This window comes from Penaeus monodon, chromosome 14 (assembly GCF_015228065.2).
Source record: "Penaeus monodon isolate SGIC_2016 chromosome 14, NSTDA_Pmon_1, whole genome shotgun sequence".
Taxonomy (NCBI): domain Eukaryota; kingdom Metazoa; phylum Arthropoda; class Malacostraca; order Decapoda; family Penaeidae; genus Penaeus; species Penaeus monodon.
This window is the reverse complement of record NC_051399.1, coordinates 40779264-40792669: the sequence shown is the minus strand read 5'-3', so window position 1 is coordinate 40792669 and position 13406 is coordinate 40779264. Positions and strand designations below refer to the sequence as shown.

The 13406-nt window shown below is 37.4% G+C and overlaps 1 protein-coding gene across 4 annotated transcripts in view; it reads right to left on the bottom strand.

Annotated features, from left to right (window-relative positions):
* The window catches only part of LOC119581147 (translocation protein SEC63 homolog), a 25666-nt gene extending 16441 nt beyond the window's left edge, over positions 1 to 9225 (bottom strand). The window contains exons 1-2 of one of the 4 annotated variants that reach the window (XM_037929496.1): positions 9054 to 9225; positions 4882 to 4978 (exon numbers count right to left, since the gene is read on the bottom strand). In XM_037929496.1, coding sequence (XP_037785424.1) covers positions 4882 to 4978; positions 9054 to 9192 — 236 coding nt within the window. In that variant the 5' untranslated portion in view covers positions 9193 to 9225. The remainder of the gene's footprint in view (positions 1 to 4881; positions 4979 to 9053) is intronic. The other 3 variants (XM_037929497.1, XM_037929498.1, XM_037929499.1) reach the window with 3 other exon arrangements.
* Between the last annotated feature and the right edge of the window lie 4181 nt (positions 9226 to 13406).

Below are 13406 nucleotides of genomic sequence, written 5' to 3'. Positions count from 1 at the left end.
GCAACCATCAAGCTCCACACGGAAACTGATAAAATACTAATTGAAAAAGGTGTTCTGTTCAGTGATTCAGCAAATGAAATGCAGCAACTAATAAGCAATCCAAACAGAGAAAGTCTGAAATTCGGACTTAGGATAAAACAAGAAAAAAGCTAAGATCATGTTCAACAGTAGAGTTCAATTCAAATAGATACATGTACAAGGCGAGGCGCCAGAGGTATTGGACAAGTATATATACCTAGGGCAACTCATACAGACAAACATCTAGCGAAGAGAAAATAAAGCAATGCATCAGTCTAGGCTGAAGCACCTTCAGCAGACATAGTAGCAGATTAAGAGGCTCCCCTTGCCATTATGTTTAAAAAGAAGTCTTTAACCAATGCATCCTCCCAGTTATGAGAGGGATGATGCTGGGAATTAGCCTAAGAGATCAGATGAGAGCAACGTGGATCAGGGAACAGACAAAAGTGGAAGATATAAATGGCAATGAACAGGTTTTATATGTCTGAGACAGAACAACACATGGACAAAGAAAGTAACAGACTGGGCTATATATAACATAAAGAAGCTAGAGACAGACCAATGACAAGATGACATGACAAAATAATGAAATTTGGGGGCCAAGACTAGAAACAAAAAACACAAGACAGACAAAGCTGGAAAAGACTGGGATAGGCCTACATCCTGCAGTGGACTGATACAAGCTGATGATGATGATGATGATACATATATATGTATATATGTATAAATACATACATACATACATACATATATATATATATATATATATATATATATATATATATATATATATATATATATATATATATATTCATTTATACATATATATATATACATATTCATTTATACATATATATATACATATATGTATATATCATATGTGTATATATACATATAGGCACTGAAAAAATTAAAAATTATACCACCAAAGGTGTCAGTGCAGATCAACACACAGATAAGAAAGAAACAAAGAAAAGACAGAAAATCATCAACTATTAATGTAGTAAATACATTTTAGGTGATCTTTTAAACTTATTGAGATTTGGAGAAGTTACAATCTCCAAAGCCTACAAATAGCATCTAGAGAACTGAGAAGTAGACAATCAACTTGCAGCAAATGTCATTGAATTGAGGGTTACAGAACTTCTAATAACTCTTGCAGGTTGATAAAAATTAGGTAAAAACTTAAAGAGTGGATGTGAATTATCGGTTACAATCTTGTATCAGACTGAAAGAGCCCCAATATCCCTATGATGCCCAATGTCCAAATCTAAGTCAGGCAGGAATTAAAACAACGACCAAGCAATCATAAGTGTGACTCTGCACTTGCAAATGATGCCTAACTTAGGTGAAACTGCCGAGGCCATATTCCTCATCTGCAATTCAAATGTAAGCTACGAATCAAGCATTCCAACTAAGAGTTTTAGATTATCCACGGAAGTGATTAAGACTCCATTTATCAGAGGACCTGGATGCTGAGGCAACTGCATTTAGACTGACTCGCTATCATTTCCTTGGACTTAGTAGGATTCAATTTCATGCCCCACCAAGAGCACCACATTTGAATTACCATCAGATCTACAGTGAGACTGTCAGATACTATTTTCCCTGGTTGCTGGAGAAGGAATATCAGCATAGAGAGAAGTATCATCTGCATATGCAACCATTTTATTAGTAATGCCAGACCACATCACTTGCATATAAAATGAAGAGCAAAGGGTCAAGAACACTATCCCGAGGAGCCCCAGAAGACACATGAGAATATGAGATAAGACTACCATCAATATGAACACGCTGCAATGTATCTGTCAAAAATTCAGTCCAAATACCTAAAATTTTACCAACACCGACAGACTGCAACTTAAAAATCAAACTCTTATGGTTAACAGTGATAAAAGTTGTATAAAAATTCAGAAACAAGCCTTGATTCATGACCCTTATCTAAAGCAGACTGCATTTTATGCACCAACATAAGCAATGCATCATTGCAGCCAAGTCCAGATATAGAGAGATACAGATACAGATACAGATACAGACATAGGTAGAGATAGAGAGATAGAAAGAGAGAGAGAGAGAGAGAGAGAGAGAGAGAGAGAGAGAGAGAGAGAGAGAGAGAGAGAGAGAGAGAGAGAGAGAGAGAGAGAGAGAGAGAGGGGGGGGGGGGGGGGGCAGTATTTGGATTGATAGACTGATGAATATTTATTTACAGAACAGTGTGTATGACTGGCAACAATACAGGGTAAGATGTTAAAGTATCTACTCATCATTCTGGTTGTGCCTCTATTTAAACAGAGTGCTAAAATTCAGACATTAGTTTTATATGCCTGAAGGGCTGTGCCATTGTGTTTGTATTATTCACATATCTGGAAAAACTTTTATATCACTAATCATATCAAAGACATGACCACTGCCTACAATAAATTCCAGTGTCTATAATAAATTAATATAATCTATAAGTGCTACTCTGTTATAAATGGTGCAACTGACAATATTTGCATAACAAGCACTAATTCTGACATCCTGAAGGCAACTGTCTGCCTTTCTTGGCTGTTTACTTTCCTATCCTTTAGACAGTAAGCGCACAATGGGGAATTTGCATTATGCTTTTGATGGGAGTTCACGCATTTCCAAGGAATATTTTCATCTTCAAGAAATATTTGCATACTCTGAGCTTTCATGAGGGAGAGTGCAGTTTTAGCATTGTGGGGTCTCTTGTGGACATGCACATACTCCATGTCCCTTTATCAACCCACTGCCACAGGAAGAATATCTGCTCCAGGTATTATGAGCTTCCAACTGGGCTTACCTCCAGGGCCTTTTTCAGACAAAGCCAGTGAAAAGTAGCCACCAAGCCACACCAACAAAGTGATGAGATTTTTTTTATATCACGTGATTTTAATGTTTTTACATATTCCAAAATGCATGATGTGTGTAAGATTGAATGTGGTTTTATTGACAGAAGTTTTGGTGTGTGGCATCTTCCAAGCATGGCAGTGAATCATTATTTGCTAAAATTTGCCCTTTACACAAAAGAAAAGAGAATCATAGTATTAAACATCCCATTCTCCTTCAGGCAATGCCCCAGGGCATGCGGTGTGGGCATGAGGGTTCCTTATAAAGAACAGCATAAAATGTAATGCATGATCCTTATGACCGTTGCCAGGACATGACGGTTGTGACGTGAATAAAATGTCACCTGGAGCCACAAGTAAGTCAGCCATGGCATGAACAAGATGGTTCAGAGATTTGAAGATGGCACACCTAATGGTGCCATTCCTTTGACCATTTTAATGATCAAGGGGATTACCTCCCCCTTGTATATTATAACCTTCTGGATTATCATTTCTTTTACTTTCATTCATCTGACATGTATAACAGTTTTAGTGTTCAATGTCTTTTCTTATGTTATGATTTCCCTTGGATATCAAACACAATGACATTCATACATTTCCTTTATCAAGAACTTCATCACCTGAACCAATAAGTGTTACATAGGCAAGAATTTGTTAACTCTTCCATCTTAAATATTGTTTTTCCCAATTTTCAACTCTAATGATCCATTTGTCCTATTGTAAGAACCCATTTTTTATAGCCTGGAATACCCAGCAATATTTGTTTGTGACTGATGCTTCTCTATGAAGTACACAAAAAAAAAGAGCCAAGAGCGGGTGTTAACTTCCAGAGGCAGACGGTTGCTTCTGTCCAAGCACCACAATTATCTTCCTCATGGAGGATATCATACCAGCCCTCAGTTTCCATGGGTTGGCTGAGTATTCAGGGTCATTCCCTGAATAAGTGTACATGGTTCTTTTTGTATTTTTGCTTTCATTGTTTGTAGTTTGTATCACTTTCAGAGTTTATGATTATACAAACTGGTATAATACACAGCTGGCAGGTCTGTGAAGACCTAACTGTCAGGGAAATATGTATCCTTAATTAATGACAGGCCACAGGGCCATGAGTGACAGATGGTGATGGGTGATGGTAGTGACTACTATTACTAATACTAGCTATATCAACCCAATGCCACCAAGAAAATGCTGTGCTCATTCTTTTTTTTTTTTTTTATCTTGTGACGTTACCTGATTTCACCTTTGCTTGAATTGGTGGAAATACCATACTTTTTACTAATGCTATGAATAATAATGGTGTTATTTCCATTATAGACATTATAATTACTATAATGTTATAACACTAACAACAGCAAAATAACATAACGTAAAATATTTTCGTAAATCAAGGAAAAGGGTAAATGGGCGAGGCAGGCAGTACTCACAATTGGCTCATTGGTGAATTAGTACAAGTGTAGCCATCTATGTGTAACAATTAATAGTGTAAACTCACAGTGGGCATGGCATGTACATACATGCCATGCCCACTGTGAGTTTACTTGTTTAATTGTTTTTAAACATAGATGGCTATACTTGTACTAAGTCACCAAAGAGCCTGTTACGAGTACTGCCTGTCTCACCCGTTCATCCTTTTCATTGATTTACGAAAATATTTTTTACTATCTTATTTTGCTGTAACTAATGTTTAAAATATTATATTAATTCTAATGTTAACAATAAAAATAACAACACTGATATTCATAGCACTAGTAAACAATTTGTTTTTCCCGCCAATACAAGGAAAGGTGAAATCAGGTAAGGTCACAAGATCTACTAATTGACTCCTTTGTGGCTAAGCACTAGCAGAGCCATCGATGTGCTGAGACATTTCACAAAAATATTAAAAATTAGCACAGGATTTTCCCCATTTTTTATTCATTTTCCCCGTCGGCTTTGGGTTAATAGTGGTGGTGGTGATAGGGATTACTTTTACTATATTATTACAATAATAATCATTACAATGGACACTTACTGTGTATTTTTCTGGAGTCCTTTCCATTTCTCTGGCTTCCTTAGTTTGGAGTGTTTTCGCTGGAATATCTCACATTTCTCCTTCTCCTGCTCCTCTGCTGGTAGAAGAATATCACAATAACATCAACTCTAAAATTATCAAATACAGTTTAAGTGGCTACTTAGAGTATTTGACCCAGGTAGACTCTAAATGCTTTTGCCATAATCAAAACCATTACAAAAAAATGTTAAGAACAGTTCATAATTAGAATGGCGATGAGTATAAAAACAATGACAACGATGATGATGACAGTGGTACTGACATCATCATCGTTGTCGATGATGATGGCGGTGTTGGCAGAAGCATGTGGAGATCCTCCTCATCATCATCAGTCACTTTAAAAATTATTGAAGAAAGCTTTTATACAAAGATAGTCTAATCACTACTAGTAATGCTAGATGTAACTATAAATATATGATATAATCTTTACTCCTGTTTTCTTTTTCTACCTGAATTTGTTATCTCTGTTATAAGGAGCTTATCATTATCTATGTAAGACTTTAGTTTATGAAGCTTATCTCTTTAGTGAGTAGCATAGAATTAGGATAGGTGGATAAAGTGAATGGACATAGGAGTGATAAACAAGTTTCCCAATGTGTAATGAGGATTGCAGATCTTTAGGTATGTTAGGTTAAGTAAAGTTAATTAACCCTTTCCCGACGGGTAGTATTGATAGTGGCCCGGGCCTCACTGACGTGGGCTTATATTATTGCCCTAGCATGTGCGACCACTCATGCCAAGTACCAGCATCCCATGCCGTAAAAATGAGAAAGTGTTAAAAACGACTTAATCACACTTTCAGTGGCAGAAAAATAATATTTTGCCGTGATTGTAACAAAAAAAAAAAAAACTCATGGCATGTCCATACATACACCATGGCATGTACATACATGGCAGATAGTCCCGCCATGCCATGGCATATGCATACATGCCAACCGTCGGCAAAGGGTTAAGTAATAAATACATTGAGTTGACATTTTACTCTGAATAAAGTACTGTACATGAACAAGTCTAAAACACCATGCTTGATTATCCTACTAAAGCTACATATTTTGAATAGTCATAAAAAACAAAACAAAAAAAAGAGGAAAACAGTTTGTGTATCACCTGGGTATGTAGAAGGTCTTTATCAGGAACGCTTGTGATAAGTAAAAGAGAAGGATCAATGAAAACATCACTAATATTAGCTAATACAAGGTAGTCTACTTGATACATATGAGAAGTATGAGATTACTATAAGCCACTGGCACACAGCTTATATCAACTTTCAGTAACTTCTGGACCTTTAGAAAGCATCATGAGCACAAATGACAAGATAATACACAGCAGTAAGATATATCTTGTGTTGTTAGTTCCCTTGACTGACAGGAGGGTATATATGCACATATCAACATCCTGGTTACCATTATTTCTCAAGAGATTGAGAGAATATCTCAAGACTTGCAAGGGTCTTCAAGCATTTCAATTACCTTTCACTAGGTCTGACTGGCGACTTTACTAATCAAGCTGATAAGCCTAGAAGGATTTGCATCAAGTTACTCAAATATAGATCTCACATCAAGTTTGCGTTTTTTTTTATTAACATCAATAAACTTTATTAACTCTTTGCCGACGGGTGGTATGTACACACATGCCATGGCATGGCGGGACTATCTGCTGGGGGCATGTACGTACATGCCATGGTGTATGTATGGACTTGCCATGAGTTTTTTTTTTTTTACAATCACAGCAAAATATTATTTTTCTGCCACTGAAAATGTGGTTAAGTCATTTTTAACACTTTCTCATTTTTACTATGAATAAAAAAAAAAAAAAAAAAAAAAAAATCAACTCCATGATGCCATGCACTGCTTATTTTATTCAGACTATAGACCGAATAATGATCAACTATGGAGTCTATAAAACAACAAAAATACCCTTCAGTCTCGATTTATCAGGAAATATGGCAAGTAGAGACTTTAGAAAATAATGAAAACTGAAAATACAACATATGCTCGTAGTATTACGAAGAAATGGGATGCTGGTACTTGGCATGAGTGGTCGCGCATGCTAGGGCGACGATATAAGCCCACGGCAGCGAGGCCCGGGCCACTATCAATACTACCCGTCGGGAAAGGGTTAATTAACTTTACTTAACCTAACATACCTAAAGATCTGCAATCCTCATTACACTTTGGGAAACTTGTTTATCGCTCCTATGTCCATTCACTATATCCACCTATCCTAATTCTGTGCTACTCACTAGAGAGTGACACCCACTATCCTGCCTAATGCATCTGAAAGACATGTTGCACTACTGCAATTTGTGCATTAGGCTAGTTACATTTATGCAGGTCAAAGGAAAACTCTTTGGAGTTAAAACATAAAATCATGTATGCAAGCTCAACACAAAACTCAATAAAATTTTCATATGCCAAACATTTTACATTTTTTCATCTAGAGAGAGGGAGAGAGAGGGGGAGGGGGAGGGAAAGAGAAAGAGGGAGGGGAAGGGAAAGAGACAGAGAGGGGTTAGATAGAAAACGAAAAAGAGAAAGAAGAGAGCCAGAGAAAGATTATAGTTATACATGGGCTTAAAAATCTTTAATTACTATCTTAGAACCTAGACACTGCAAACTTTTGATTCTATAAAAGAGCAATAAACTAACGTACATTTAGTGCATGTTGGCTGGCGAAAAAGTGAAAATACTTTTCCGTTTTAGGGGGTACCATCGCATTATTATAGTGCTTTAATTTGTACATATCCACGTATACGATATAAATGAAAATTTAGATAATGTTACCAAGAACAATGCACAGAGATAGAGAGATAAGGACACTGCCATCTCATATAGTATACGAAATAGAGTCATAAACAATACAGAGATAGCAGCTCTGCTCTCACATTTACCGCAAAATAACAAAAATATCTGCTGCCTATCACCACTCACAGACTAAGTCCACAACACCCTCACATAGCCAGAGCTCTTGATGTCGTGTTTTCTGCAAGTTGGCACATGGTGCTAATAAAGGGGGGGGGGGGGGGACAGAGGGATTTGCCTCCCCTTGTCTACGGAATAACAAAGTGGGAAAGGATAGGTCTGGATTTTTGGGTTTGCATAATACCCTTGTTTTGGACTATGTCTCTGGAGGGTAGCATCACTCTCAGTAACATATACCAAAAGTTTAATGTACAAAGCACTTAACAAAAACATTTTCATCAAACTGATCCGAGACTTTCTTTGGACACACAAGCCTTCACATAATGAAACAGAGAACGAGGTTACACGCAACTCACATCAAAAGAGAATGCAAAAACTAAAAGATTTCGCCTGCATATATACCCTACAATCTTTCCTGGATGATTCTCCACACGGAGGAAAAGAAACGGTCGTGAAAATCACAAGAGGTCAATTTACATATGGTATTTCCCTTGTTTTCCCATCATTCTCTTTCCTGCCATTCCCACGCACCCAAATGAAACAGGTGTAGCAGGTAGGCCTACGTGTGGAACAGGTGGAGCAGGTAGGCCTACGTGTGGAACAGGTGGAGACGGTGGATAGTACAAAACAGGTGGACTTTCTGGAAGATATAGCACAAGTAGTGGAAAGTGTAAAGGAGGTAAACGAGGCGAGAAGACAAAAAAGGAGTAAGAGAGAGAGAAGACCAAACAAAAACAAAAAGAGAATAAGAGAGGAGAGAATAAGAAGGTGCGGGAGGACGACGGCGGAGGGTAAAGGCGTAAGAGAGGAGGAGGAGGAGGAGGAAAAAACGGATTTGCAAAAGGGTGGAGAACGAGCGAGGTTTCGAAGGCGAGAACGAGCAGGAAGGCATGGAACAGGTGCAGGAGGCCGGGTCTGTCACAACATCTGTTCCACTCCACAAGTCCCGTTACTTTGGCCTCTTCCGTGATTATTTCCCGTCCTCCTCCTCTTCCTCTTCCTTTCAACACTTGTTCTTCCTTCGCTCTTCTTCCTCTTTTTCTCACACACGCGGAGATAGGAGACAATTAACTGCGCTCATGACAACGCGAATGCCGAATAAAAAAAGAAAGAGGTATTAAATCTTCACTAAAACAAAAACACGACTGATTTTTCCTTCACACACTTCTACAACCCAAATGACACTCATTTTCCTGTCTTTATCGGCCTTACCCCACTCAGTTTTACCTTCAGATTCGCCGGCTGGCCAGAAGTAGAATGTACAAGGGACAAGAATCAGTCCCAAGAAGCAGGTGAGGAAATAGAAAAAAGTCGAGCCTGACTCATCGTACTCAAACTTCTGACCTGTCATCTCTGTGTCCAGGTCGCTACTGAAGCTGTGTGCTGGCGAGGCTCGGAGAGTCAAACGAGCGTCTTTGCTCCAAACTGTTTCTTTGCATTTTTTCCTCTTTAAGTTGTTGTTCGTTTCTTTTCGTGTCTACATTGTAGGTCATTACTGCTTACCATGGCGTATTTAAGCAGGTTTTATTGGGAGCGTGGCTTTTAGGCTCGTTGTGTGGTATAATAGTATTCGGTCAGTTGAGCATCTCTTCTTCAGTTCTGTTTCTTTTTTTCTTTTTTTTATGTCTTATTCTACTGTTTTCCTTGCAGTATGATGCATTTTCACATAGGTCTTCATCGCTGTATGACAATTCACTTTTCGAAGTGTTGAATCTATAGAGTTTTTTTATTATATATATTCCTGCTTTCATACGTTATTGTTTATTTATCTCGGTTTGTATTTTACATAGAATATAAGAAACTGTGAGTTAAAACGTGAAGCATCAGATATATACAGATATATTACGCAATTCATATTCGGTTTTGTTTATGCATAACCGGAGATATTTTCTGTGAGTTTGTTACCCCTGCTCTACGATAAAGAGCATTGGTAAACGATACCATTAAGTTCGGTTTCATTGTTGCTGTTTCTTTGGAATTTAGGACGATAATTCAGTATCAAAATAAGTTTGGAGGTGATTAAAGTATCCTAACATATAATTACGATATGCACCAAAATGCTTCTTCAGGGATGGCTATATATTATACTTTCGTAATAGCATGTTACTACAATGTATTAACCCAAGTCGAACCAATCTCGAATAATACTTAGTAAAAATTATATTTTGCGGTATTCATTAGACAAATGTCAGAAAATTACAAACATCTATCGTGTTTTGCTATTTACTTTATCTTTACCGACAGACAGGTAAAGTCTAAATACAGTACCAAAATATTGTACGAATAATAAACCACGTTATTTACTCTTAACTGGCTTTGTTTTCCCCTTTTACACAATAGAACCTTAATATATACTTATCGTCATATGTGAGAAGGAGTAATTGAAGCAATAAAAAAGATGCATTAGCATATTTTAAAAAGTAGATTGGGAGGGGGGGGGGAATGCGCGTACAACAACATATAAAAACGTACGATCGAGAGAAAAAGTTGAGTGATACGTCATCAAGACCTCATCAAAGGCATAAATCAAGCGCCTCTTCAAAAAAGATTATTGCAAGACTTATTGTCGCATGGCAATGGATGAGAAAGCACCCAAATTGGATCTGATACTTGATAGTATCAGCAAATATGAGGAGTCCATAATGCAACAGATGAGAAGGGCGAGAGAAGGTAAAAAAAAAAGGGTAAAGGATTCTAAAAGATGGTAATCACACGGCAGCGGAAGTTGACACGTGTAAACGTCAATAATTACCTGTTTATTTATTCTGTAAGTCGTTATTAAACATGTAATGTCGTTAAATTTACGCTATGCAAGCTTATGACTGTATTTTGAATAACATATAACAAGGCATTTCTCAAAAAGCGTAATAAAAATATATTCCATAATATACCGTGTTATTGCATGATGTCTAAATACATAGTATACAGTTAGTAACGACCTTGATACGTGTCTTCTAAGAATTAGGTTGAATTTCAGTAGTTTTGATTAGAACAGGATTAATCCGGCTAATAAAACTTGTAACCAAATATGCTAGTTAACATTCAAGCACGTACGTGTGTGCGCCGCCGTGGTTGTGCGCTCGGCTCGTGCCATGGGCGAAGCCTAACAACTGAGATTGGTCAAGGCAGGGCATGCAATCGCCCAAAGCTAGCGCCGCAAAGTAATATCTCTAGTGTGATTTGGGTAAATTTGGAAATGACGCCTAACACCGATTTTCCGATGAACAATATATTTTTCAAATAGTTTTCGCCCTTATTTCCTTTGCAAACGAAGCAAAGCTCCCTCACACATCGGTCCCAATATTGGGGAGAGCATGATACATATCAGGGAATAGGGGATAGGGGGGGAGGTGCTTAGAGAAATATCGGCAATACACGGGAGAGCACAATATATCCACTCGTTATCAGGTTAGAGCCCAGACCCAGTAACAGTTTTACCCACACCTTATCTCAAGCATTATCTCGGGGTCTCCTAGGTCGTTGTAGGCGGAAAGCGTGATCGCTCCGCCGTTCCTTATCGGACAGCGGAGGTTTTAGTTTCGCGGCCTCGACGAAGAGCTGATGATAGACTGTTTTTTTTTCTGTAATGACAAGATGTATTACAGTTCGGGCACAGTACTTAGATGATATTTTGTAATGAAATCGAAATGGTTATTATCTCGCTCGACACTGCCTAGCCACGGTGGAACTGATTAGAGTTTCAACTGCCTTCTAGGCCCGGCTTCTATTGTCACGTGATGATCTGTTTCATATCTGATTGGTTCTATCGTGCTGAATGTCACTGTGCCTGTGGTCACGTCACGTTCCAGCACAGATCTAATTGGCTCGTTTGATTTCCCTCGCTTACGTCATGCGCTACAAATATGTCCGATTTCCCGTCGCTTTCAAGACTTTTTGTCGTGGTTGCTGGATTTCTTGGATTTTACACCTTCGTCATTACCGTTATTATCAACTTGCGAAGAAAAATATATAGAAGAAAACTTTAATGGAATGATGTGTTCTACTATTTGGTAAGCTCAGATTCTGTATTTATGGTGTCAGGCGTCATATCCAATTATACCGTGATTTGAGTCAGGCCTACATCCTGCAGGAGAAAGATATTGGATAATTATTCATTCGCACGCATACATACACAATATATATAATATATATATATATATATATATATATATTTATATTTATATATATATTATATATATATTTATAAGAATGTAGATGTTTGTGTGTGTGTGTGTGTGTGTGTGTATGTATGTGTACACGTGTACATGTAAGTGTAAGTGTAGTGTCTATTCCGACAAATGTAGAAAATCTCTTGATGTGACATGCCGTGATAGGATGTCTCTTATGAGTTCCGGGCCGCTACATATAATGTCTCGGTTGATAAACATTTCACGTCCGCCAATTAACTGTAACACCATCAAATCAACACTAATTAAGCCTCGCAAATAGTTACTGATTCGTGAAATATATGGGAAAGGCAGGCGAAAATAACATCAGACATTAATACCACGTTTACGGCGTGATAATTTAATTTAATAAAAGATATGTAACCTTGTAGGAGAGAAACGTCTATCATTTGTAGAGTGTAGGCTGTAAGCAGGAAAGCTAAGTGAGCACAACAACATTTGCTTAAAAAGAGAAATCGATTTAATTCCATGTAGTGAAAGATGGACGAAAAAAAACACTAAAAATAGATAAAATCAGGTAACCAGATAAAATCCCAGCTCCATATTCTAGAGTAGCCGTTTTACGTTAAATTAATGATGCACTGTAACAATGATGGTAACTTGTAGACCATGAAAAGTCCATTCACTTGACTGACAGCTAGAATCTGGAAACGTTTGATACAAGACAGGTAATTGTTCAGTGTAACTCTGATAGTCGCAGTAAATTTTGTTATTCTTACATATTTACTTCATATATGTAAAGTCCTAAACCTAAAAGCATACCGTTTGAATATGGAGTAATTCCCGGTGCCAATTAAATAAAAGATTACTTATCAAACTTTTTTTTTTTTTTTTTTTTTTTTTTTTTTTTTTTTTTTTTTTTTTTTAAGAAAATGAAGTTAATTATAGACTTTTATAAATTGATGAGTCATGTTCGAAATAGACACTGCATTGTTGCCAATCTTAGAAACTTAAGGTTTTATCTGCTGCACCAAGCACATGCAATCATTTCAAAATGCGTAGGCGGAGCATTGGCGCTGTCGGGCGTAGGAAAACCCATTGAGTCAAAGTGTACTGCTTGGATAAAATCAGCGGTCACACACTGCGTCCCTTGGTGCTGTTCACATGTACAAGAAGTAATATGGGTATTATGGTAACTGAGTTTTGAATGTCTTGTACTCATCCCACATCACATGCTAGACTTGTGAGTTATAACTTAACTGTCCTAAGAACAACTATTTTACTGCATTTGCATAAGCTACTTGACTGACTTCCACAGTCCTACCATGCCATGTCATTATTGTTAAAGTTACTATTCATATAGTGGTGATGTTGGCCATTATAAATGGTAAATGATAATACATTATAAAAGTAATAATAATAATAACAGTGATGAAGT